The sequence below is a fragment of the Gallus gallus genome, chromosome 2, assembly GCF_016699485.2.
Source record: "Gallus gallus isolate bGalGal1 chromosome 2, bGalGal1.mat.broiler.GRCg7b, whole genome shotgun sequence".
In the NCBI taxonomy this organism is placed as follows: Eukaryota; Metazoa; Chordata; class Aves; order Galliformes; family Phasianidae; genus Gallus; species Gallus gallus.
Window position 1 is genome coordinate 19,407,031 of NC_052533.1, and position 27,797 is coordinate 19,434,827.

Genomic DNA, 27,797 nt, shown 5'->3' on the forward strand with positions numbered 1-27,797 from the left:
GTGAATAAAGACTTCCTAAGTATGTCTCCTCAAGTTTCCTTTGCATTACAGTTCAGACAAACTCACTACTCAGAGTAGAATTTATAAAAGCAAAATATAAAATGAAACTGAAACAGAGGTTAATCTAAAAGGAGCAGATACAAAGGAATAGTAACTCCAGTAGCTGTATACCAGAGCATCTTATGGACTTGACTGCTTCCTTAATGTTTTAGTAAGTTGGATAAAAATATGTGATTAGCATTTGTTTGCTGATAATGTTTATCCTATATTTCTTCATAAAAACTAGGAGCTTAACTACTAATATCATTATTCTTCTAATTATTTATATACAGTTCCAGGTTAACTATAAAAAGTAATATATTTCAAACCTCAGGAAGAAATGTCTGAGTTTCTGGAATATAATTCAGAATTCCTTAGTAAATTGCTAATGGCACTTAACTGATTTACTACCAAGGACATGCTTATTTAAAGATAAAAATTAAGACTGCAAGGGGAATATTTAATTAAACATTGCCCAAAACTCAGTGGGTCTGGAATAACAGTCTCCACTGCATTACATTTCATGCCCATGGCTGAACACAAAAAAGAAATATGCAAAAAAAAAAAAAAGAAGAAAGCAAAAGCTACAAAATTAAACCTCGTCTCACAGCTACTACAAAAGAAATTACACAGGTTTAGAGAAGACATCCAAATATATATATATATATATATATGTAATTGGATTTCAGCATCTACATTAAAAGAATGGAATCATAGTGCTCTCTTTAAGGCAGCTATATTTTTTACATCTCCACTTGGGAATACAAGAAAAAGAAAGTGTTACTACATATTTCCCCTCCGCTCCCCCACCCTGAAACATTAGACTGCCATATCCACTATTGGCCAAAACTTCTGAGAAATTCTGATGAGACAGGCTCTATAGTGACTTTCTTTACAGTTTAATTTAATAGGGTAGTGCTTATGATACTATGAGTGCAACACAACCAGCAAACCTTTTAGTATTCCTCAGGCATTAATGTTTTTTGAAGTTGTTAAATGAGGCCCAATATTACATCAGTTTTTGAGATAATATTTGAGTACAGCACGCTTAAAAAGATAGCTTGAATATTCAGATGAATTCCTCCTTCGAAGAGTATAACAACAATGACAATACTTAGTTCCTGGAAAAGGTTTAAGTTTGCACAAGAATCTTCATTAGATATTTTAAAATTTTCTGAAAGTCTCATTCTCAACATAGAGCATATACAGGATGTTACCATATTTCCGTTTGAGAGCAGTTGCTGCTAAAACAATCACAGATATTGGAAAAGTGGGTTATGTCAAATCAAACCAACAGAAATAACTTCCAGACTTGTGATATAGGGATATGACAGCTAGTAGTAAAGTGACGTGCTCTGTTTCTAAGACTTACCTTTGGGTTTCTTGCAGATAAATCCTTTTTCAGAAGAGCAATCAGTGTTGTCCCAGTAACCAGACGGTGCAGTCATTTCCACACAGTGGTGCTTCTCATCAGACTCTTTCTCCTCCCAGTTGACAAAGTCCATTACTGCATTATCCAACCACAACCACTGGTCTAAGAAGAAATATATATAGCAATAAATTTTAAAATGTACCACACTGATGCTTTAATACCTCAGAAAATTACTTTAACAGTGTCATAGTAACCCATTTTTCAGTATGAAACATAGTCATTTTTCCTTACTGGAAGATCACTGAAGAAAGGTGGAAATGCTACAGTGAAACTGCAGAAAATTACTACAGGGAAAATTGTATTTCATTAATTGGCAACCAGAATGGCTATAGACAATGAGAAATGCCAGAGTAGAAGAGAAATCCTTAAAATTACAACTGAAAAAATAATTTAAGCATTTCAGTTCTGGAAATTGTTAAAGTTGTCCATATTTCAAAAGTAGCACCACAGAATTAAATCTCAAGATAGAGACTGCTAGAACTCAAGCATCATCCATTGTGAGTTCATGTTTCTGAAAACAGACTTCATAAAAAGGCACCATAGATAAAAATAAATTGCCTTGCAAATAAATTATTGAAAATAAGATATTACCATCCACATTTCTGTAAAGTCCTATCCAGAAGCCTCCTACTTTGTTTCCAAGTAACTGTGTTGTATGGATCAGAAAGTCAGATTCATCCACATTTTCTACTGAAACCAGTGTAGCACCTGAAAGGCATTAACAAGCAATTGACCACAGTCTGGGCAAACAACTGCTGGAATGATCTCCTCCTTCTAAGGCTGTAAAAATGATAACTTTTGAAAGTTTTATGCATGCTGAATTCATCCATTTCTTCTCCAGAAGATGTGGAGTTGCAACGTGGGGCATGTGTGGGCCATATGTCCCTTGCAACTTGGGGCAGTCTGTGATTCTATGATTCTTATGAAGATAGAACCCCCACAGGTGATTGGTGGCCATGGTTCCCCCTCACCGCCTTGATTTAAATAATTTTTAATGGTATTCTAAAATCAATGTTTTTACATTTCTGTGTAGAATTTGTATAAGTCCTTTGTAGAGATCACATCAGTTGACAAAGAAATCTCTCACCTAAATGAGTACACTTGAGAGAGGCCTGGGCCCAGCTTGTCGCTGCTGAAGCTTCAATGTAGTAGCAGTGCCCATGGTAAGGGATCCAAGCTTGCAGATCAGCTGCTTCAGGGCATTCTCCAGGCAGCTGAGCAGGCTCAGTTGGAGCTACAACTAAAAAAGACTGAAGTTGGTCAGAAGGTTTGAAATTGGTATTGCATTGTGAGCAACACATGAAGTGGGGTATGCATATAAACGGAGCATGATTTCTGTCAGCAAGCATTAACTACCTCAAACTCTACTCTTGACTGTTCCTCTATGCCCCAGCTCAGACAACAGGGAGAGCTAGGCATTCAGAATTGTGAAACATCTACCCTCCGGCCACATTTCTTAGGACGTGGAAGCAAATCATACTCTATAATGCCTATCTGGCTTGGCAGCACTGTGAGGAAAAGAAACCCTGAGTGATGAGGATTTGCATCTTAAATTTGCATTCTCACATTACAGCAAGCTGTTGTAAGCTAACAAATTGTCGATATCACAGTCCCATATTGTACGGCTGCCTACAGTCCCTGTGTGGTCACTTTATACAAATGAGCCATCAGTTTAGCATGTCACTGCCAAATCAGTTTATTTATCATGTGTACAACTCACTTCTGTTGGTTCTTGTACAGCATATGAAGACCAAATGTATGTCTAGAAAGTTTAATTCAGAAGTCCCTTTCAGGTGTTTTGTCTTGAGTGTCACACTTGGAAGAGACTATATTGTGTAGCTTTAAAGCCAAGCTTCCTTAGTCAAGGAGGGAAACAACATGCTTCTGCAAAATCTACAAATAAACATAACTCCGGAATAACTCTACCAGGAGTTAAAGTATCATTCACATTCCCAAGTCTCTTACACTTAGCTTAGAATTGCTTTAGCTCTAGCAATAGTAAATGGAAGTAAAATTCTTGCTAGTATTTTGGCTGCTAGTGTGACATCAGAGCATGAACTTATCCAGGTGTTGCTGTCCATGCAGGTGGTGCAAGCTCCAGCGCTTACTTACATTACACAATCTCAAGCATGATTTATGCCCACACCTCAGAAAGAGCAAAATACCTTGAGGACAGAGTTTCATCTTATGCAAACAGTTATGACTACTATAAAAGCAGAGCAGCCATATCCATTTATACAAGAGGCTTTCATGTGCTGTAGCCTTGAGCTCGTATATCATCTAATAGAAAACTTCCAGATTCTGCACAGAAGTAGACAGTATTTTGAAGTTTACTGTTATGAAGGTTTTAACCTAAGCCATAACAAAGCCTCTACATTTAGGAAAAGTAGTGGAATTAAGAATGTGTCTTTTGAATGATTACATTCACTTACTCACCATTTGTTTTCTTACAAACTGAGAAGTACATTTCCTTGCAGGGTGCTGTTTTCCAGGTACCATCAAGGTCTAGATAGACACAAGCATTTTTCTTCTTTGGCTCCTCTGCTGCCCACTTGGTGAATCTGGTTTTCCAGTTATCAGTCCATTTGTAGTAGCTTCTAGTCTGAAAACAGTTAAGATTTGTTAATAAATTTGTGTGGTGTTTATAGCATACAAAGTTCAGGCACAACACATTCCATCTTTATTTGAGGTTTTCAGGGAAAAACAAACAAGCAGGTGCTGTTCTGTTGTTTTAAACACTATTCACAGTACCAAGCAATGTCATTGGGAGCTGTAGTTACATAAGAACTAAGAATGAATCATGTTCAATGATGTATTACTGTCAAGAGGATTTTTTAAAAGTAAAACAAGCTTATAAAACATGGTAAGAGACTCTGATAAGTCAATATTAAATTATTTACTTCATTTCATAATAAGAGAAGCAATTACAAATAACTCACTCCTGGTATTCTGCTTTAAATTTAGACTGTGAACAATTTGGTGAGTAAAGATTACTTGATATTAAACAGTCAAAATCATCTATAAAATCTCTCTCTAACACTCATAGCAACCATTATGATATAAATAAATGTCACAAATAGCTCTATATACGGCAGAGGGCTACAATGGCTTTCAGAGAAGCTAATGTCTTCTGCACAGTAGCTACACTTGGATTGTGACACTCAGTTTGTAACATTATTTCTGTTACCATTTCTTTTATTATTTCTGGAGCTTTCTCTCTGTATTAGTTCCAACCTTCTCAACCTCTTCTGTGATTTATTTCCACTGGACTTGGTGCATGAAAGCCTGTAATTAGTTTTCACGGGGCCATTAGAAATTCATGTACACACACAGTGAAACCACCAACAGGACGGTTATTTCAGAATTGCTATAAGCTGAGCATCTGACAGAAACATAAGAAGCAGAAGAGCTCACTGAGCACCTGAACTCCACATCTGTCCAACACTTACAATATTGCTGTTAAGGCCAATCCATACAGGCTTTCCATATTTCTGCATCTGGATCCAAAGGAATGAATGGACGTAGGCATCTAAAATGCTTGCAAGTTCTGCACGTTGCTCTTGACAGTTTTTTCTGGCCTCTTCCCATTGCATTTTGGATGAGACAATTAGATAGCTGCTATCACCATAGTGGACAAAGTCAGAAGATGGATTCGTTGCTGGTAAGTTAAATTGTGCAGTAACTATTGAACAAAAATAGGATGCATGAATTTAAAACAGACCACTGATATCCAGTATAGAAGAAGTCAAAAAAAATACGAGGTGCAAAATAGCCGTAAGTTAAATTATTCATTTAAGTTCATGAACAGTATGTAAAATAAAATCAAGTAAACAACAACAACAAAAAACCCTTATAAAACAAAAGCCAAATTTGTTAATGTAAAAAACAGACTAAAATCCTGAGTGCCATGAAGTAGACAGTATACTTGTGGACTAGTGTAGAAATTTCCCCTATAAATTGGATACTTGTGTTCCCATAATTCAAAATATTTTGACTACATCTAGATATCTGAATACACACTTATTTCAGGTCACTGGCAGGAGAGGGCTTGGGGATGGCTTTTAAGACATTTACTTTTGTTCTCTATTAGCACAACTTGAGATAGTTAATGTTAATAGATCACTGTTGACTAAGTCATTAACCTGTCCATTAGGGCTGTGTGAATGTTGTCTGCATGTTTGAGTGAAGCAGTGTTTATTTCTGCCCTGTGAATCAACAGAGTATAGAGAACAGCTGTACCTGAGATAAAATGAGACAAAAATGCCTTCATGAAACTCTGTTTGCTGTTCAGGGAGATGGGATTTGTACAAACAGGTTAGCTATGTTGAGTGAACAGACAGTAGTAGCTGACTGAATAGGGGATAGCTATTTTATTATTTATTTTTACCAATAGTGTGATAAAGATGAGGCAAAACTGTTCTGTTATCTGTGCTTTTGCTCCATTCTCAGTGCATGGCTGGTCTACAGTGATTTGCATAACTACAATTCTATAGCAGGAAAATAAACATACATTTCTTGTTTTGATATATAAATATTCTTTGCAGATGAGGACACCACCAAGGGACAGTACATTTTAGTAGAGTTCCTACAACATTGGGCAGAAGAGTTTCAATAGAAGAGGATTATATCTTCTCAAATACTGCCAGGAGTAACAGGGTTATTGCTGCAAGTCCCTCATTTTACTCTGCACTTAAAGAGTATGCCTAAACATCTTCTATTTCACTAAGAAGAAATCTTTTCATGTATTATTCTCTAGCATTATTCATGATTAGGTACAAAATCCCGATTAAGACAGTGGTTCCTCTCCAATAATTTCCATGGCACAAACTATACTTTTGAAAAAGTTTTGTTTTAAGACTGGAGGAGCTCTTAAAATCTGAGAGATTCGAAATGACATTCAAAGCTAGAAAAAGTGACATCAATTTGCAGTGCATTTTATATTGTTCTTATATAACTGAGATACTCTATCTATTTAGGAGACGGGTTAAGCGGAACTCACATGAATTCATTTGGCATATGTAGCCTCTCTCGTTGTCACAGCTATCATCTCTCCATTTGCCATCTGATTTTGTCATGAAAACACAATCTGTCTGAAAAAGAGGGCAATGTAAACAGTCATTAGAAAAGACAAACAGGATACAGTGAGGTGAAAATCCTCTGCTCCTAGTGCAAGCCTGGTGATGGAGAGGAAAGGAGCTTTTTGAGCATCTATGTCCATGGATCAGTTTGACAAGATTCCTAACAAATGGCCTGTTCTGATATTTATTAGTGACCCATTTGAACCAGACTTCCGCTGATGCCAAAGTCTAAAAGAAAGGTCTATAAAAATAAGACTCATTACGGTCTACTCAATTCTTATTTAGAATTATGTAGATTTACTTCTGAAAATTTACATGTATGAAAAAACATGTTTGAACTATTATTAAAAGCACTGCTCTGGATTTATCATAACTGAAGTTGATCACCTTGCAGAAAGCATGTACTCTACCAGTTGTTTGTAGCCTTTAACAAGATATCACTACCAGATGTCTTTGGGAGCAAAAAAAAATTCCCTTTACTTCCTTATTTTTAATTGTTTCAAGATTTCCTCCAGATGGTTCCCCTAGTTTCAGGATTGGCCTTGCCCATCTTTCCACATTTCATCTGAGTTTATTTGCTATGCTGACTTGAATGAGTTTTAATCATAAACAAGCTGACTGATGGCACATGTTAAGAGTCTCCAGTGACCACCAGCTACCTCCTATTTCTGCAGAAACTCCTTTGGAAAAGAGATTTAACTTCAACAGAACAACTGCCCTTTAGCTGAAGATATCCTTCTATACCAACAGAAGCTAGTGAGACAAATTGAAATCGCATTAACCAGGAATGGGAAACACACATGGACAAATTAATTTTGTGACAACAACCTTAATTTTGGTTTTTCGTAACTTTTCTATATTTTGTGTTGCAACTTTGATGCTAGTGGTAGTGCAGTTTTGGGGGGAACTGATGTAATATATGTCTTTGTTTTTTTGTTTGTTTGTTTTTACTTTTTTATTGTTATTTTGCAATAGCTCAAACCTTTTGTCCTTTTTCTTCAGAATCTCTGCCAAATATTTTTGGTAAATTTGAAATGGCTATCAGGTACTTCAACTAAGCTGCCTTCTGCTGGCTAAAGGGCCTGTTTCAACATTTTGTTATTGTCAGTGTAACTTTCCTTTCAGGAAAATCATCTGGCTGCCTAAGATACAGAGACTAATTAAATTTTCTATACCTCCACAGTGTTGTCTTCCAGCAATTCATACTCATAAAAGTCGAAGAAGCTTTGTTTGGTCTCTGGTGCACCTTCAACCCAATTGGTGTAGGAAACGGTGCTCCCATCTGCCCAAAGAAATGTAGACTCTCTGTTGATATCATTCATCCCAATCCAAACATTGGTTGTAGCATCCTTTAAATGATAGTAGACGAAAGCTAGAGGGAAGCAAAAACTTCTTATTAAGGAAAGTTCATCATGACTCACCCAAAGCAGGAAGAAATGTGGACAAGCCTATAACAGCAGCCAAATTAGAAGGATAACATTTCCCAGTACAGAGCACATCTTCTTTTTACTAAGTGTTTAGAAAATCATCTCTGGAACATATGTTAAACAAGCATTAAGGCTGGGAAAAGCAGACAAGTAAAAAACTCTAGAGGAAGTTAGAAAATGCCCCTTTCCCTACACTGTATGCATACATAGCAATTCAGAAACATAGTATTGACTGTGAGAGAAAAAATAGTAGTTTGTTAGTCTGAGCAATTTGGACAACCTCACTCAAAACAGGCTGAAAGTTTCTCAAAACAAAGTAACTGAAAGAAATAGAAACACACATCTTATTTCTATGTAAGGTGATTTAGCAAATATTTCACACTTCAGAACTGAAACCAAGCATAAACTGACCTGGTAAATAAGCCATTCTCAGCAGATAATTTTGTAATATGTATTCAAGAGTTTAGTACATTCCTTAGTAAGAGAATGTTATTTTTCTTCGAGAGGTAAGGTGTTTCAGGAGAGCCCATGTACGTACCTTGCACATGCTCATTTGCTACGGAAGCCAGATTTCCGCCCAGATCAATACAAACTTCTCGTGCGTCATGCCATGCCAGCTTTCTTGTTGTATTGGAGGCAAATATTTTGAAACACTGGGGGAAAAAGGAATTGCAACTACTCATTCAAACTAACAAAGATGGAAACTGTTGATTGTGAATACTATCAATTAGCTATAGGATGCACAGTTCTCCCGAAAAAAAAAAAAAAGGGGGGGGGGAGGGGGAGGTGCTAGAATAATTGACACATTTCAAGAGTAATAAATCAGCAATGTGCAAGACAATGGACAAGCACATCCAGTGAGGGAGATATTTGGCCCCTTTCTTTGCACAAGGTGTAATCCAGGAACTGAGTGTCATCTGAATTACTCATAACAATGTGAGGTATATAATCCTGCTATACATTTTCTTCTGCCTGCTCCCTGCAGTAAGAGAAAGATCATTTAAGTTCAGTGTCTTTGGGAAATACAGTTACAGAAAGTGGTTGCTACTGCTCCTTGTCCAGCTTCCAATGACTGTGACGATGACTGCTCATTGTGTGAAACTGTGTGAAATACTATCTGACATCTTCACCTAACATTCTTGGGATGCAATTGCAGTGCAGAGTATGTACATCAAACAAAACAGCCCTTGGAAAATGGAGTTTCAACTCCAACTGGAGCAAATACTTTTGTTACAGCAATGAGGACTTCCAGATCAAGACTGTATGTAAAATCATGCTCAAAACAATTTCAGTTTGGCATCATATGTCTGAGCTGAAAGCTTTGGGAACTCTCATACAAGCCAGCAGATTTGCTCAAATGAATTCTTTCTAAATCATTCCAGCTGAAGGACTTTTTTTTCCAAGCCCAATCTTTACAAACTTCAGCTTGTAACATAAATACATAACACAGGAGAGAAACAGAAGTATTATTACACAGTAACAAAATCCTGTGTTTGTCTAGGAAGTTAAATGTCCATAGTTACCTCCATAGAAGTCCTGGTATACAGTCAGCATACACTGACTGGATAATTACTCCTTTATTCCATAGTAACAAAAGCACACTTTTGTGATTACAGTTCTTTTTTTCAGTCCTGCCGCCATATGCAATTCACTTAAGATACTCACTGATGTACCTTGTTGTTAAAGAAAAGCCAACTTTCTGGACACCCTCCAGGAGGAAACGGAGAAGGAAGTGTTGAATTAATAGAATTATTATGCCTTTCACATACAAATCTATTGGTGGTACCACAGTTTACATCATTCCACAAGCCTAAAAACAGATTGAATAAACAAGTTGTTATAACATTTGCAACAATCCCTTCCTATTTTGAATAAGAGTGTAATCTCTACTTTTCAGACCATCAAAGTGAGTAAAAATGCTACATTTATGAACTTAAATATTGCTTACAAAAGGAAGTTGTTTGTGTGCTTATCTGCTTAGCACCATTAGTTTGTGGTCTCCTTGCTTAGCAATTGCAGACAGAACAAAAGACAGGAAAAAAAGAGCAAATGCCCTGGTTACAATTAACTTCATTCTGCTTTCCCCTCTCATATTAAGCTGCCAAAGTAGAAGAATTACGGGAAGCAGAGGATGAGAAAAAATATATACATCTCATGAACTTTTTTTTTTTAAATCAGAACACAACATACTCTCTTTATTTCATATATTTCTCTGTATTTCCCTATATTTCAGTCTGTAGTTTTATCTGAGAGCAAAGTAACCATGGCAGCTTTGAATGAGCCAATTGAAGCTGTCATCGTAGCACAGCTGTAGCCCCTTGTGTTTAATTTGAACTGCTTGACCCTGCTGCTCTTCCTCTTCCATGGCTCTCTACAGTGCCCATACTTGTTTATGATTCATTCAAGCCATGGCATCATTATATTGCAGGGAGCAGAGGTAATACAACACAAAGCAAATATGAAAAGAAAACATGCAAAATGTATGAGATAGAGCATTCCACATCAATCTGAGAGCACAGTGTAGTGTTCAAACATGCTATAAAATATTTGTCATCTATCTTCTTATTGGCTTGTTCCTTAAACTCCCTTTGCTTTGCAGCTAAGTCATAAATACTTTCTTAAGTTAGCAGGAGTGAAGATAGGCTCCATTCACCTATCAGTGTTTTACTCAGAGAAGTAGTGCAGATCACTGTAATATGCAATGCCAATCTCATGAACCCAGAGAGGTAGCTGCATTAAATTACACATGGGACTTAAGTCTCCCTATACTGAATACATAGACTCTTCTATGGCTGGGAGCTTGTGCCAGTCATTGTATCTTGTTGGCTTGTCTCTCTTAAGGAATTGCAGAAAATAGCAGTAAGATTGTTTGGCCACTAACAGCAGAAGTTTGTCAGAATCAATTATAGTCCAAAAAGAGAGAAGTAAAATCTAACAGTTTAATCTTATTATCTACCTTGCTTTGAAAACATTACCACACAATGTTCCTCATTATTTGCGAAATTAGGCTCATTAGGAGCCCAGGCCACATATGTTACTGGAGTCCCATCTATCCAGCTTAAAGAAAAGATACACAAATAATTATTAATTAATACTCTTTCCGTTATTAGATATGAATCCTAGTGAATATTTCACAAAGAAGACAAAGTCCATAAGCATTTATAGGAACTGGCAAAAACTGTCACAGATTTTTTCTCGATATTCAAATCAAAATTAATTATTAAAATTTGAAGAAATTTGTGTAAGCTATTGCTGGTTGCAATACAGAAAGGGAAAACATCAAGAATATTTTCCATTGGCAGGCAGAAGTGGTCAACCTACATCTAATATCAGAAACTATTATTCAGTTAGCCATACTAAGTAATGCAGAGGATATTAGAAGTTTAATTTATCCTAATTTTTTTTCACATTGAATCATCTACTTAATATTGCATTCCTCAACCTGAGGTATTCTTGATGTTTCTGTAGATGCAAAAATACATCCAGTTCATGAGGCTAATCTTTGAAACAGACTTAGAAAACATAAGAGTACAGCTGCCAAGTTTTCCTCTCGGCATATGCTGACTCAAGAAAAGCTCTTTCCATTTTTCTTTCTGGAAAAACTACCAGAATTTAGTCTGTTCTAGGATTATTTTCTTCTGCTTTGTACTTGTTGAACATACAACTGCCTCCAGTCCTTGTCCATGATAAACACCACATTTAGTACCTCTGACTACATATAAAAGTTTGCTTCTGCATATTAACAGACGCTGCGATGATCTTAACTTACCTAAATGTTTTATCCAGACTAATTTTTAAACCAATGAAGTATTGTTCTGACTCTGTCCTGTATTTATCCTAAAACAGAAAGAAACCATTTTAAGGACTTGGGGGTTTTAGTGAAGAAAAAGCTGAACATGAGCTAGTAGTGTGCATGCGCAGCCCGAAAGGCCAATAGTAATCTTGGCTGCATCAACAGAGGGATGGTTAGCAGAGCAAGGGAGGTGATCATGCCCTCTACTCTGCTCTTTTGAGGCTCTGACTGGAGTACATGAAGGATGTTGGAGCAGATACAGAGGAGGCCACAAAGGTGCTCAGAGGGCTGGAACACTGTTCCTATAAAGAAAGTTTGAGCGAGCTAGGCTTGTTCAGCTTGGAAAAATCTCCGGGGAGACCACATTGCAGCCTTCCACAGTACTTTAACGGAGCTTCTAAGCAGGAGGGAGCTTGATATTTTAAATGGTCTAGCAGTTATAGGACAAGAGGGAATAGCTTTAAAAGAATAGAGAGGAGACTTAGGTTAGATATTAGGAAGAAATTAATTACTCAGAGAAAACTAAGGCACTGGTACAGCTGCCCAGAGAAACCGTGAGTACCCCATCCCTGAAAGGTTTGAGGCCAGGTTGGATGGGGCCCTGGGCCTAATCTATGGCTGGCAGCCTTGCCCATGGCAGGGGACTGGGACAAAATGATCTTTAAGATGACTTCCAACCTAAGCCATTCTATATTTCTATGGTAATTTCAAAAAAAAATCTTTGTTGTACAACAAGCAGAAACACACGTGCCAAGAAGGAGAAAACAAATCACACAGAACAAAAAATAGCATTTTGTTGGGGATTTCATTGGTCTCAGTTACATTTAATTGGTGAAAATACCATTAGCTCTATTTCTAAGATTATTCAAGGTTTGCAGGCAGGTTGTCAAAATTATTTCCACTCTGTATTGGTTCTCACATTTTTTATCAGAGCTCTCTGTATGAACCTCCTTTCACTATTACTGCTAATTACAGCAAGGTCTGCAGAATTCATCCTGCAAAACTCTTGGGCTTCTTCCATGGAGACTTGTTCTTTGCTGATGTAGTATAGTTTATCTTTGTATATAAACCATCCATCCGCAGTGGTTTTATACTCTGGAAGACAAGTAAGGTAGCCTTAAATTCTTCATTTGTAGGACATAAAAATTCATTTGAGAGTAACAATTTTGATTTAAAAAATGATGAAAAAATGAATAAATGCATGCAAAAACCTACCATATGTGTCAATTGGTTCAGGTTTTGGCATCACTCCTGCAAAACAACAGAACAGAAGGTATAATGTGGCTTGGTTTCTGTGAGTGACTGCAAGGAACCAAGCAAAAACTAAAGCAGACTTCTGCACTCCTTTGCTGTTGACTAGAAAAGAAGCAGACTTAGCCACAAATTTCAACTACTCATTATGAAAAATGCATGATCTTATAATTTTAGATCATAAGCTATGCTTCATTTCAGCAAAGTCATAGATGGATTTCGTACCTTTTGAGATCAGTGTTTATTAAAACAGTCTCCCGAGCTGTGAACTACAGTAGATTTATCTGAAACATACTAAGCTTTGGTTTTTTATTCTCTTTACTGATGCCCCAGTAGATATACCATAATTTTCCAGAGGGGTCTTCTCATAAATAGGATGAAAATTAACACTAGATTTACTTTATCTCTATCTAATACTCTCTTAGTCCCAAATTTTCATAGGCCAAAGGAAATACAACTGTATATACAAGCTTGTTCTGTCTCAGATGAAAAAATAAATGCCACTGCTTTGAAAAATTTCTTTTCCAAAAGCTGATGTTTCCTGCATAATTGTAGAGGAGAACATGGAGTACTGCTTCTGGACTTGTTTTATCAATTTTCCTTAACTGTATTGCTATAGCTATGATTAGCCTCAGCAACAAGTGCCAAACATACCAACTGTGATCCTGAACACTTCTCATTTACTGACTCCAGCACAAACTTTTTTACTGGAGCGCTTTCCCTTAGGAAAGCCATCTCCTGTTACCTCTTATAGAGGCCTATAATCAGCAGTAAATCCAGTCAGCTCTCAAAGAAAAAAAATACATTTGTACACCAGACATTTTTTAGATTTGTTTCCAGCTTTATCCATGATCAGTGCTGTAAGGAAGGTGCAACTGCTTACTTCCCACATCAAAAGCACACAAAGAGTAAGTTATTATACAAAATGTTTGCAATCTATAAAACAACATTATTTATACACCACTATTTACACGAAGAAATTAATTCATTTATACTTATCATCTCTCGTTGAAAAATCCTGGCCTGTATTGTGTTACCTAATTTTCTTGGCACGTATTTGGAAAAAGTGTTGTTTTCAAAATTTTGTATCATTCTCCAGCAAATTACATTAGAAAGCAAATACTTAAAAAGCTATTTAAGCTTCCTGATTAAAGACAATAATAAATCTACCTTTTTTAATTTGACAAACCCAGTCATGCTGCTCTTCACAGGGCAAAAGAAGCCATTGCCCAGAAAATGTTCTACCATCAATTACACCACAGAACATGTGTCCTCCTGAACTTCTTGGATGATCACTCCAGCCTGTATACCTAACCTATAAAAGAAATAATCTTTTAATGTTTCAGCAGTTATACTATCCATTGGCAAAAAGAAAAAAAATACTCTGTGTTTTACTGAGAGTACAAATATAGGAAAAGAAATAGGTGTAAGAATTTTTACAATGGGATAATGTCAGTAATTGGGAGATCAGGCTGTCTTGCCCTGGAGGGCTTTTCTTCTTGTTCATATCTCAAGCACTAGACACAGTCAGAATAAAAATGGGCAAATGCATTGCTTCTAATGAGCTTCATCTAGCTGACAACTTCACACCAACCCACTCTCACTGTTCCTGAATAGTTCTCACTTCACTGATTGCAACCGGGTTCAAAATGATATTGTCCAATAGCCATGTGGTAGCAGTGACCATACATGCTTCAGTTCAGTTCTCACTGCTTCTTCTCTCTGAGTTAATGAGGACAGGAATATGGCTTCTGAGAGGGAAGCCATGTCCTACAAACCTGGTGGAGTTACCTCTGAACGAACTGTCATCCAAACAGGAAGGAAGAGCTGTTTGATATAAGCTACTTGGGATTTTGAAGAAGTACTTGGCAAGTTCTCTTTCTAAAAACTTTTAAGGAAACTAAAGCGTTACTAGGTAAGAGGAAAGGTTCTTGCATGGATCAAAAATTAGGAAATAGAGTGTAAGAGCATTTGGAGATAATAAGAAGTGGAGTTCTGTAGGAACATCATGAACATCATGTAGAAATACAGATCTCAGCTCTGTTTCTGAAAGACTCTGACCCTCTGCTTACTGGAGGATGCAGGAGGATACTGAGAAATACATCTGTTGCATGCTTAGCTCTTTATATATTTCTGGCCAGAGAAAGGATACAAGATCTTGTATGACCAAGTTTTATGTTGTGATACTATGTGTTCATACTCCATTTTTGGAAAAGAAAATATATTGGAAGGCTGAGCAGAAAGGTGCAGACCATAGTGAGATGCAGATTATTTCCATGTGTCCAAATGTGTTGCTGTGGTTTTACTGACGGTAATAAAGATTAACAGCCATATAAATGTTTGCAGGATTAGCATTCTCTTTGAGGAGGAGAACAGTAAAAACCTAAAAAGCACGTGTACAGTCCCCAAGACATCTCAACCAAACAAATCTGATAAAAAATTAAAGTACTTACAGGAGAGCCATCACTCCAGGCGAATCCTTCATCTGGATTCAAGGAAAATATACCAAGCCAAACTCTTTCAAACCTACAGTGACTGACTCAAACACAAATTATAAGACAGAACAGTTTGTAAACACTAATGCAAACAACATCCAGGAAAACATCATTGAACTTTCTAAAGCATTTTCCAAATTGCAGTGAAGCAGTATTAATTATCCTAATAGCTTTGGTGAAGGCTATACTTATGCATATGTTCTACGTAGAAATATCTAATATTTTTCTCCCTATTACCTGCCTTACCAGTCTCTGTGATACAATTTCCCTGCAGTTTACAAATGCTTATTATACTCACTGAGATTCACAGTTCAAATGTGCTGGTGCAACAGATGTAATTGGCAGTGCACTAGCCCTGCATTCACAACCTATACAAACACTGTTGTATTAACTTAGAAATGTAACTGAAGCCTTTAAAAACATGCCAGTAATTGTTACATACTTTAGACAAGGGATGCTTCTTGAACAAAGCAAAATAATAGAATTGCAAAATCATTTAGGTTGGTGAAGACCTTCAAGAATATCAAGTCCCTAACTAATCATCAATACTATAGCAATGGAGCTGTAAGAATAGCTGACATTGTATCACTGCTAACTGCCATATGAACAGTCACTCTATATTTGCTTAACATCAGTGGTTGATTTATCAAAATTATTGATAGTCATGATCTTGTATTTCCTCTGTACTCTGCTGTCTCAGGAAAGGCCATTGCTGATTTAAAGAGGCTGTTGCTCTTGAAGATGGTCTCAGCTTTTGCTATGTCAAGATGAGTCAAAAGTAAATATATTGGTAATATTTTCAACCCCGCTGAGAATAAAACCCCGCACCTCCTAAAATTTCAGGTATTCCTAAATGATACCCATTAGCCATGAGAAAAAACGTTGTTTTTTTTTTTTTTTTAATTAAACAGATAATACTCATAAGTAGAAAAAATTTCAAATTTATCACAGTGTTTATGGATTTTTAGGAATCTCTTTCAGAAATTATCTGAGTATTTATAACAGTTCATTTTAAGCACCTTTGAAGTCTAATAAGACAAAAATGCACAGATACTCACCTGTTTCCTCTTGATATCATTTTTTTCTCCTCCTCATTGTTAATGGTGGCCAGATCCCCTCCAATTTGTCTACAAAAATCTCGAGCTTCAATCCATGATTTCTTTTTAATATCTGACCTGCAAAAGTACTGTGAAGAAATTGCTTTAAAACATACACTACATGTAACATAAAATAAGGATATACGTGTATATCTATAATACAATGTAATACACACATATATAATACACATAAAATGTAAAATAAAGAAATATGCTCTTGATCAAATATAAATGAAGTTTCATAGAAGCCAAGCAATATTCTATAGGAGAAATGGATTATACTGCTTATAACATTTTTCCATTAGAGTGGTCTAATTGTTTAACACAGAGGTGAAAAACAAAACATTTCAAAGAATTTCTTTTAACTATTTAAGCACTTACTTTATAACAGGAAGTAGCATCGTCATTTGATATCCAGCCAGTAGGACATGTGGGTTTTGGAGCAGTAGTTGAAATAGGTGGGGCTGTTGCACCAACTGCCCATTGTTTGCAGATATATTTTTGCTTAGACTCACAGTCAAGAACATCCCATAATCCAGCTGCAGTTCCAGTTCTCATGGCAACACACCCTGGTTTACTTCCTTTATGAGAAATAAAAAAACGTTGACTATTTCACCATACACTCCAAATTACTTGAATCTTGCTTAAAAACTCTGAGAAGTGCTCATTCTCTTCTTGTCATACAATAGCACTTGAATAGAAGAACTTGAACAGAAGATAAATATTCTAGGTGTTTTCCACAGAGCTGAAGAGGAGGGTTTCTGTCTGAGGAGGTAATAATCAGCTTGAAGATTTTCCTTGTTTTACTTTCTAATTTGGATGTTCTTCATAATGGACAGAAAATTATTATTTTTCACAGGGAAAACCTGTGCTTATAATGAGGATCTCATTCTTACTTAAGCCTCAAAGAGATATGATGAAGTTTCACCTGTTCATCTGCTGGCACTGTGGAGTACCTGGCAAGATCTTTTCTCTTGTTGCATTTATAGAAGTTTCATAGCTTTGTGCTGTTCGCATTTTATTTAAGATTTCATAATGTCACTGAAAGATCTGAGAAAAATTTTAGACAAATTATCAGTCGGAAGGATGTACTCTATCTTGAGGAGAGCAGATTCCCTCATAGCATTTCAAAACCTTGCTTTCTGTTTTTTTGTGCAGTTTCGATATTATCATGTGAATGTAGGCTTCTTAACATCTTAAGTGAAAAAACATGGCAGAATCAGTTTTGATTCTGTCATTCTGTAATTCTAACTTTAAGTCCTTATTACAGTTGCTCTGTTTCACACTCTTTTCTCCAGAGATGAGTGCAGAATAGTCTCAGGAACTGCCTGTAACCCATTTATCAAAAAGAAGGCAATTTTCAAGATTTTAATTATGATAGTCTTTGTGAAGTCAAACTTATGAGTAAGTATATCAGACAGCCTGGTATAAAACTGTAATTCAAATTGTCCCTTTGAAATTAAAAAAAACAGATTTTAGGAACTGCCTGTTCCTTTAAAATATATTGGAAGGCTAAATTATAGCATTCAGAAAATGTTGTCAGTAAAAATCAGAATAGGGACTATGGGCTCCACCATCCACAGTCACAGCACCTACCAGGCATTGCTGCACCCCAGTGCGTGAAGGACACATCTTCACCACTGCTCCACCTGAAAGTTCCCTGGTCCTCCATGTCAGAGAGACCCAGCCAGAAATATCTCTCAGGCCTCAGCCCAACAAGACTAGTCAAATAGGCTTGTTCATACCTGCAAGGAAGATCACAGTAACACGAGTGAAAACAAGAGCATTTTTCCAAGTTTATGTAATTTCAGTGTATCTAATCAGATTAGATATCTGATGATGAATGCTTTTCTCCTTTTCCTTGCTTCACATGCCGTATAAATCAACAAAAATGTGACTTTTTTTTCCAACTACAAACCTCATCTGTAGCTTGTGTAATTTACAAATAGATCTTGTATAACAACTGAGAAATAGTTCCCTGAGTAATTTGAAACATAAAACCTTTACCTTTTCAAAAGACAAAGAAAATTCAGTATCATACCTACTTTCAACTGTAGCTAGGTAACCTTTTTCTCCTTTACAAGTGTTGTTTGCTTCAGAAAATGTTGCTGGTACATGTCCAATAAAATAGCAGTAGGTCCCATATCTTCCCCATCCCTGTAACACAGTCATAGAATCTCCTTTTGAGTTTTAAACAATTGTGGTTTCATGTATTAAATGAGATATATAATTTCAAAATGAATGAAGGACAATAATTTCAAAATGAATGAAGGACTATGAATTAGCAAACTTTTGCACTGACATGTCAGATTCCTTCTAAGTGGTTTCTGTAAGTAGCTTAATGTAACTTAAGAGAGATACACTCCATAATAAATAATAAGAATTCTGTAAGTAAATAATAATTCAAGTAATTTTAGATTATTCTCAGACAATGTCCTTTTTTTTGATCTGAGCAATTAATGTTCCAGTCTTATACACTTACTTTTTTGCAACCTACATCAGTATTTTCCTTTTCTCTAGGTATTTGTGGTATAGGTTTTCTTTTACAAACGTAACCAGCTTTCTTCTCACAGTTGGAGTCTGCAAAATAGCCATCCTATGAGGCAGGAAAAAGAAATAAATAACAATAAGATTAACATGAATAATCTAAAGAAATTGAATAGATCTTCATTTCTCCTTCCATTTTGAAACAAATGTACACTTTTATATGCAATTCTCTACGTTGATAACAAAACTAAATCTGCTCACAGTCAGTGAAATGGTAGAGTGGTCTATGGTAGTACTGCTATGGCTGGTAGTGATGAGTGGCAATGAAGGTGACAGATTTCCTGCCCACTTTTCAGCTATAACTGGTCCCCAGCCTGTTCAGCAGGGCCCAGAACAGGCAGTTGTGCCACTCAACAATAGCCAAAGGAGCAGGCACAAGTGTGGTAGCAGGGATCCTCACATGCTATCACCGCTACCAGAGAAAAAGCAGTGGGAGAATGTATCCAAATGACATTGAAAGACCTGCTTGATTTCAACTGTTGCTTTGAGATGGACTTGAAGAGAAAATTTCCTGAGTAGCACAGTAATTTCATGTTTGTTTGTTTTTAATAGAAGGTCATATTTGAGTCTCTACTTTTCCCCTCACATCCCCTTTTCTGGCCCTACACAATTATTGAAATAGGAGGCCAGATTATTCTTCTGTTAACAATCTAGTTTTTATATTAAAATCAGATGCATGCTGAATAATGTTACCTGGCCCTTGATCATAACGCAATCTTCTGGCCTGTTGTTGGTGCTGGATGGCTCTCCCAGATGCCATTTGGTGTATGTCACTGGCGTACCATCACTCCATTCAAAAAACATTTGAAACTTATGATCATTCAGGCCAATCCAGAGCTTGTCTGTTGGCTCTAGAACAGAAAAACACAGAACTAGAAAAGACATCTTATAATGCTGCATCCTTTTTCCAGCTACCTCAAGCTCTAGAACATGCAATCTCTTAATTAATAAAGCAGAGCATTATTTAGTTTGTTGCACCGATTATCTTATATGTGAAATGTTTCACACACATATTACAATAATTACAGTACATGTTCAAAATTAGATTATAATGAAATCATAAAATCATGGAACGTCCCAGGTTGGAAGCAACTCACAACGATTGAGTGTAACTCCCTTCTCCACACAGGACCACCTTACAATTGTCATCTAACCTGATCTGAGGCTAGCTGTGCAAGCTAGGGCTGAACCAGATGACTTCCAAGGTACATTCTGGCCTAAATCAGTGCACAATCCTATAGTTTTAGGCATTCTTAATAAAAAAAAAGCTTTTGAAAATAGAAGGTAAATTTAGGTGGCATTTAGAAAAATGAGAAAGGAAAGATCTGGAAGGATATTCACAATTTCTTCAATAGTCACTAAACTAGGGGATGATAACAGAATCAAAAAGTAGAAGAAAGCGGAATACATTCCTATAAGTGCTTCTTGTGATGGTGGTTGGACAGTTTTGAAACAGAATGTACTGCACCGATCTATCACTACTGGACCTTTGTCTTCTTGCATGTCTTTGGCTGAGATATTTAATGCTAATACAATTACTACTTCTCAGGTCAGCTACCTGGTAACTCCTTACACACAGACAAGGGAAAAAAAGAAAAAGAAAAAAAAACAACTGGAAACACTCACTGTACCCAAGCCCAGACACTATAAAGCTGTGCTCCTCAAAGTTTTGGATGCTGGCCAGGTGACTTCCTGCATTCTGACAGGAGGTCAAAGCTTCTTGCCATCCTTTGGTTTCCCTGAAGATCTTGTAACAGTGATCTACATATGATACCCATCCATCTGGGCAAGCAATAGGCCAAATGTCACCTAGAAATAAATATCAGTATTTTAGGAGAGTTCAAATGCTATGCAAATGACAGGAGGCTGAAGATAAGTTCGCTCATTCTGTGCAAAAGGATTCTTACCTAAGAATTTTCTTTGGGGATTCTCATTGTAATGAAATGATGGCTAGAAAACATTAGCTTTTTAATATGTGTATTATTTAGCACAAAATCTACAGTTTTTATAATGGTCAAATACCTGTAAAAATCACATTAATATACAAATAAATGGTAACACCCTCTATAATACTTAGAAGCTGTTATGAAAAATCAGAAATCATCTGTACTTAACAGAATACTTATGATTTTTTGAAAGATTAAGTGTAAATGTTAAATGTAAATTAAGTGTAAAGATAAAAATCAACTGGACAAATTTCAAACTAGACATACGCACAGGAAAACACCAGCAGGGAAATACTTATTTAAAATATATTTTATCTTTGCTATGCGCCAATTTTTCTTTCTTTAATTGTATTTACCAACTTCTCTTTTCTGAAAAATAACTTTTGTTTTGTTTTCCTTTTTCATGCTCAGTACTCTGTGTTTTCAAAAAGAGATCTGGCTGTTTCACCCTGTGTGGTGGGACTTAGAGACCATCCTAGAAAGGGTGCAATGGCTGTAAAATCAGGAATGAGAAAAAATGAAAGTGGCAGTAATGGTTAAAAATAGTTCTTCTTTCTCATAAAATTCTCCTGTTCATCTTTGCCAAAGGGAACACCAACCAATTCTGACAACAGACCCTTTTTTTAGTTATCAATATAGGTCACATACCTGAGGGTATCAAGGTGAAGTTTCTTTTTTTACAGATGTAGCCAAGTTTCTGATCACATTCCCAATTTTGCCATTTAGCTTTTGTTTCAGGATTCAAAACCACACAGAGTTTTCCAGATTCTGGAGAGGGACTTCCTTTGGAAAAGAAAAAGAGAAAAAAAGAAAAAGAAAAAAGGTGAATATTTCTGAAGACAAATAGAATTCTAAGCTCAAAAACAAGCAGGAGAAATCACTCCTGGCTGAAGTGACAGCCTCAAAGATTACATCTTTTGCAGAGTCAGCAAGAACTGAATCATAAAATCAGCAAGGTTGGAAAAGACCTCTAAGATCACCCAGTCCACACTATTTCCCAACTAAATCATGTCCTTTAGTACAACAACTAAACATATTTTGAACTGAGGCAGATCTCCGGTAGTGGGAATGCCTCCATGTAGTTTATCACATTTGCAGTATAGCTTAAGTGTATGTAAACATGTAACTTGCTCAGTCTTCTGACTTTTAATATTATTTTTGTTGCTAGAGACCAGAAATGGAAAACTAAATATTTGTGGGAGATATAGCATTGTTTTCAGGAGTAAAATATTTTTGCAATACATAGAAGTTTCTGATTTACATTGCTATAGAAAAAGAAAACCATGGACCAATAAATAAATAGATAAACAAACTTTTCTAAAGCTAACACAAGGCTAAAAAACATGTTGTTTTGGTGGCTGAATGCTATCATCCTACTTCTTCTCATCCCCAAATAATCTGAGAATATATTTTGAAGATAAATTTGAAGTATGTACTCTTCGTCTTCAGAAGTTCAGAATTCAAACAAAGCCACAGCTACCTGGAGCCCAGTTTAAATACTGGAAAGGAGTGCCTCCAATCCACTCCCAGCCACTCTTCAGGTCCAGTCTATTAAGGCCAATCCACAGTGCAGAATCTGTACTTTCTGTTAGCTCTAAATAACCAAAAGAAGATTCCTAAATCACTTTTTAATTAGTATAAGTCATTAATAATTTCTCTAGGAAGACATGAAATTCTTAAATTTCTAACTATGAATATAGTTAGATATTGTGATAAATTGAAATACTAAAGTTTTGATCAACAGAAAACACAGTCAACAGCAACAAAACACTTTCTTGCACTTTGTATCACCTATTGCAAAACGACACCTCAGCGTAAATTCAGAATCAGTGATTTTTTGTAGAATAGCCTAAATCTTTACAAGATTGGTGATATTCAAGTGGAAATATCAATATAGTCTAAGAGTAAATTCTAAAGCTAAAAATCTTACGTGTTAAATTCATCATTAAAACAAGAGATGCTTTCTTCCATCCCAGCCCTGGGATATACCGTGGTAGGCAGAGCCACGATTTGCAATATATGAATAACTGATATTTTTCTAAATGCTAAATGAGTAAAACAAAACAAAACAAAACCGGTGCCGAACTGCCTTTGACACAAAACATATTTTTCTTTTGGCATAAGTGTTTGTCTTTTCTCTTGCTGTTAATTTTTTTTTAAAATATCACTTTTTGCTAAAAATGAAATTTTCATTTAGTTTTCGGATCGGTGCTTTTTCTTAAAAAAGAAAAAGCAACCAATTTTTTATATAATATAACATTTCTAAACAGAAAGTCAAAGTGCTACTCTTGCAGCATGCTGAAAGACTTTGAATTTCATTTAAACTTCTCAGTGAGTTTGATATGAACTTGCAAATTATAAAAAAAAAATTTACTTATTTTTTAATATATTTAGGCTCATGAGACCATAGCAGGTAGTCCATAGCCATAGTGATAGACTGAAAAGATCCTCAATGTAAGTAGATCAAGGTTTGCTTTACTTCCTTACCTTTAAGGTATGTTTGTTCATGAATATCTGTGATACTCAATAATTCTGCATTTTGTTGCTGACAGCTCTTCCTTGCTTGGTGCCATGTGAGAGCAGACTCAGAGTTTATTTGGTAGTGGGCATTTCTTAACACATCTGTAGTCCAAGTGGTGTCTCTGTCTGTGGAGAAAATAACTATAATGGGGGGACAGTAACTCACAGAAAAATGAGTTGCAGGTTCTCTTTATGCATGACATTCTCATGTCTGTTGGTTTTGATCTTCCAAGAGCACTGAAAATTTTAGGAGCAGGATAAGGAAAGATGAAGGTAAGGGCCCAGCAGGCAGCACTGAAAAACATTCCCCACTCTTGCACAAAGACACATAATCCAGGAATTACTACAAAGGAAGTGATTGCATAGAAATTTATAACACGTGGAGCGCTGTGGCAGAAATCCTGTCTGAAATCTATAAAAAGATATCCAGCCTCTTCTCTTTCTTGACAGCAGTTTCCACTGAGAGCTCTGAGATGCAGCTATAGGACTGAATTTAGCATCAGACAGTTCTTAGAGAAATCTTCCTCTGCTAAAAGCCTCTGGTGGTTCCTGCCACAGTCTGAGATCTGGGGCACTGCCATGGTACTGAGCCACATGGTGCTCCTCTTCTGATTATCTTTGCCTCTTTGATCTGGTGAGGATCTATTCATGCTTATTAAAATGCAATACAAAATTGGATTAGATGTTTGATTATTCCCCAAAGCCAGAATAAAGCTGAATAAAAAAAAATAAGAATTGAGAACTGGCTTTCAAAGGCTTTGAAAAGTATTCACTGACCCCTGTGTCACATGCCATTTAGGCTTACTGTTGTAGTTATCTTTGTAGTGACCTCAACAGCGTATTTGACTGCAGAGCAATGGGAAAAAAGGCAGAGGAGAGTTAAGAAGATCAGGAGAATTGCAAAGGCTTACCTGTCAATCATACAGCCAGAAAGGGAGATGAAGAGAGAAGTGACCACAGAAATGGCAGTCAATTTTTAGAAAAATGTCACTTTTAGAGAAATGCCAGGGATGGATGGAAAGACTGCTATCCAAACTATATTAAGAGGGCTCATTAGGATCAACGAGAGAACACTTTCCACTTAAGCAAATATACGTATATATATATATATGTGTGTGTGTGTGTGTGTGTATGCAGATTAAAAACACACTAATCATTATGCTTCCTACAGCACTTATTTTAATGCCCGTATCCGTCACAATGGGGGTCCTCAGAGAAGGGCTATACAATAATCACAGAACGCATTCTGCCAGGGAAAGAAGGAGGAACTCAAAGTTATCCTGCTGCTCAGCATCACCACCACAATTAGTGGGAACTGCATGCTATTTAACTCTTCAGTTAGTTTTCTCCAAATCTTTTTGCAACACTGTGTTATTTCCTTGTGTAGGGTGCTGTAGGATGTGGCAATACAGTACAATTTGTTGATGTAAACCATGCATCATTATAAAGATTTTGACACTCTGCTAGCACTGGGTAGCTAAAGAGAACTGCAAGGGAACAGATAACTTACCTTTTAATGGGCAAAATCCATATCGCTGGTCTGTGTCGTAGTCTGCAGTTGTTGCACACCAGAGCCAGCCATCTGAGCGGCCAGCAGTCGTGCACTCGGCATACCACTGCTTCTTGTACATAAAAGGGAACACACAAGGTGCCCCAAAAGCATTTCCTAGCAGTGTAAAGGTCTCTGAGAAGATAAAATATGAAAAGATAACAATAGTATAGAAAATGATGGGAACTGTCAAAAAATGCTATGTTAATTGTTAAATTACATCTCTAAGTTGTTTCCACATTACTTTCCCATAACTGTATCACTATGTGGAAAAGCAATTTAGAGTAATCAGAGCTGTTGGAACAGGGCCAGAGGAGGGGCATGAAGGTGCTCAGAGGGCTGGAGCACCTTGCCTATGAAGAAAGGCCAAGGGAGCTGGGCTTGTTCAGCATGGAGAAAAGAAGGCTCTGGGGAGACCTTACTGCAGCCTTTCAGTACTTAAAAGAGAGTTTATAAGCAGGAGACCAGCTTTTTACACAGTCTGACAGTGATAGAGAGAATAGCTTTAAACTGATAGAGGGGAGGTGCAGGTCAGATGTTAGGGAGAAATTCTTTACTCAGAGGGTGATGAGGCACTGGCACAGGCTGCCCAGAGAAGCTGTGAATAACCCCATACTTGGAGTGTTCAAGGCCAGGATGGATGGGGCCCTGGGCAGCCTAATATAGCAGGGAGCAGCCCAGCCCATGGCAGAGGATTGGAATTGTGTAGGCTTTAAAATCCCTTCCAATATAAGCTGCTCTATGATTCTGTGAAGCTAATTATGGAACACAATATACTACAGTATTATAATGCTATAATACTACTATATTGCTAGTGTATATAGTACATGATAAATGTATTATATAAAAAATATATAATATTTTGCAAAAAGATATGAAATTAAATTCAAGTTTAAGTCTCTCAGCACAGTGATTTTCTAAAACTCTGATTGTTACTGAAGGAATCAGAATATTCAGAGCTAAAGATCCAAAACACTCTAACACTCACAAAGAAATTAGTACAATCGAAGAAAGATCCAATTTTCTGTACCTTCATATCTCTGGGAACATAAAACATCCATGGCCCCATAGATCTTCCAATTATTCTTTGGACTCAGCCTCTTCTTTAGTACAACATTATCATGTTCTTCCTTGCCAGGACTGAAAAACAAGTCTTCCCCCTGGATTGCAAGAAGGCTTTCATTTCTACATTCCCACCACTGGAGCTCACTTGTTTGGTTACATGGAAACAGGGTTATCGCAACCTCATCTTCCTTCAAAGGAACACCCAAGCATAGGTTCAGTCTCACACTCATGAGCTGATGATCAGTAATCCATGTGAATTTTTGTGATTCATTGTCTTGATGGCAAGTGGCAGTTCTAACTGACTGTGCAATAGAAGCCTGAAGACAGAGTTTGCTGACTTTATTATATATTAAAAATATTTCAGTGTCTGTAAAACAAAATAATGGAAAGCATAGCATAATCAATGTAAGTGACATATTCTGCTTCCTATCCACACAAAGTAGGAGTCATTGCTTTCATATCAAATAAAAACATTTTTGTATGGAGCCCAATGCAACAAACAATAAAATAGAGAACTGAATTTGCATTTCTTTACTGTATATCACTATACTGTCGATTAGTGGCAGCCAGCCGTATCAGAAGAGCTAAGCATATCGTGTTGATTTATTTATAATAGTCATGAGAATTCCCTCACACAAACTGCTGTCACTGTTACCCCATTTCTATGTGTCGTCAGATGCACAGCCTTTCAGATCTCTGACCTCCACAGACTTTTCTCATGCTGCCACATCTTACAGTTGTCACAGCCATCTTGCTGAGCCATTTATTTTCCCTCCAGAATCCAGATTTTTTTCTCCTTTTCACTATAAATATGAGTGAATCACTCTGGGTCTCTCTGAAGGCCCATGGGCCTTACTGGCCTGCAAGACCTGCAGCGTCTACCACGAGCCATGGCAATGTAAAACTAGGAATGGCATTGGGAAATCAAACACAATATGAGGAAGCAGCACTCCAGAGTTGTGGGATTCATAACCTGTTGGGGTCCATGATACATCTTTTGATCACTGAGTGTCATATATACTAAAATAGGCATTTAAAAAAAAAAAGTAAATTCATTAAAAAAAAAAAACTAGCAAAAAAATTAAATCAATTTAATTTATAATACACAACACAATGCAGTTCAGCCCCTGCAGTGATACCATGTACAATTAAGAAAAACAGGAACTGTGAGGCAATCCATAACAAACAATGTTACTCAGGAGACATCTAGTTCTCCAGAAGTTTTCTGTTTAACATCTGTGAGAGAAGCACAACAAATGAGATGGAAGTTATATTGTCACTGCAAGTCCACCATGTCTTTCCAAATGTAAACCAACTATCTCACATAGATTTCATTTCATTCGTGCTACTACTGCTAATGAATTCCCCAAGTAAGCCTTCCACACCCAGCATTACAGGAGAGAAGAGGAAGGCACTTACCTTCCAGCTGCAATGCACCGTGAATGAGAGTAAGAACAAACCAGAACCCATAGAACCTCATTGCAAGTGCGGCTTTCTTTTCTTCCTTCCACCAAAAGCTGTGCAATGAGTGTTGCTGATAATGAAGCCTTGCTGAAGT

The 27,797-nt window shown here is 36.7% G+C and overlaps 1 protein-coding gene across 1 annotated transcript in view; it reads right to left on the reverse strand.

Annotated features, from left to right (window-relative positions):
• Positions 1-27,797, reverse strand: part of MMR1L3 (macrophage mannose receptor 1-like 3) — a 30,164-nt gene extending 2,367 nt beyond the window's left edge. The window contains exons 1-28 of the mRNA NM_001319006.2: positions 27,659-27,797; positions 26,205-26,606; positions 25,136-25,309; positions 23,593-23,751; positions 22,586-22,699; positions 21,754-21,888; positions 20,786-20,968; positions 19,853-20,010; positions 19,095-19,208; positions 18,654-18,769; positions 18,209-18,357; positions 16,994-17,193; positions 16,574-16,701; positions 15,474-15,555; positions 14,191-14,335; positions 12,985-13,020; positions 12,689-12,864; positions 11,746-11,813; positions 10,933-11,033; positions 9,650-9,786; positions 8,515-8,629; positions 7,725-7,921; positions 6,471-6,561; positions 4,921-5,153; positions 3,908-4,073; positions 2,559-2,711; positions 2,063-2,179; positions 1,412-1,573 (exon numbers count right to left, since the gene is read on the reverse strand). Of these exons, the coding sequence (NP_001305935.2) occupies positions 1,412-1,573; positions 2,063-2,179; positions 2,559-2,711; positions 3,908-4,073; positions 4,921-5,153; positions 6,471-6,561; positions 7,725-7,921; positions 8,515-8,629; positions 9,650-9,786; positions 10,933-11,033; positions 11,746-11,813; positions 12,689-12,864; positions 12,985-13,020; positions 14,191-14,335; positions 15,474-15,555; positions 16,574-16,701; positions 16,994-17,193; positions 18,209-18,357; positions 18,654-18,769; positions 19,095-19,208; positions 19,853-20,010; positions 20,786-20,968; positions 21,754-21,888; positions 22,586-22,699; positions 23,593-23,751; positions 25,136-25,309; positions 26,205-26,606; positions 27,659-27,719 (4,072 nt within the window). The 5' untranslated portion in view covers positions 27,720-27,797. The remainder of the gene's footprint in view (positions 1-1,411; positions 1,574-2,062; positions 2,180-2,558; positions 2,712-3,907; positions 4,074-4,920; positions 5,154-6,470; positions 6,562-7,724; positions 7,922-8,514; positions 8,630-9,649; positions 9,787-10,932; positions 11,034-11,745; positions 11,814-12,688; positions 12,865-12,984; positions 13,021-14,190; positions 14,336-15,473; positions 15,556-16,573; positions 16,702-16,993; positions 17,194-18,208; positions 18,358-18,653; positions 18,770-19,094; positions 19,209-19,852; positions 20,011-20,785; positions 20,969-21,753; positions 21,889-22,585; positions 22,700-23,592; positions 23,752-25,135; positions 25,310-26,204; positions 26,607-27,658) is intronic.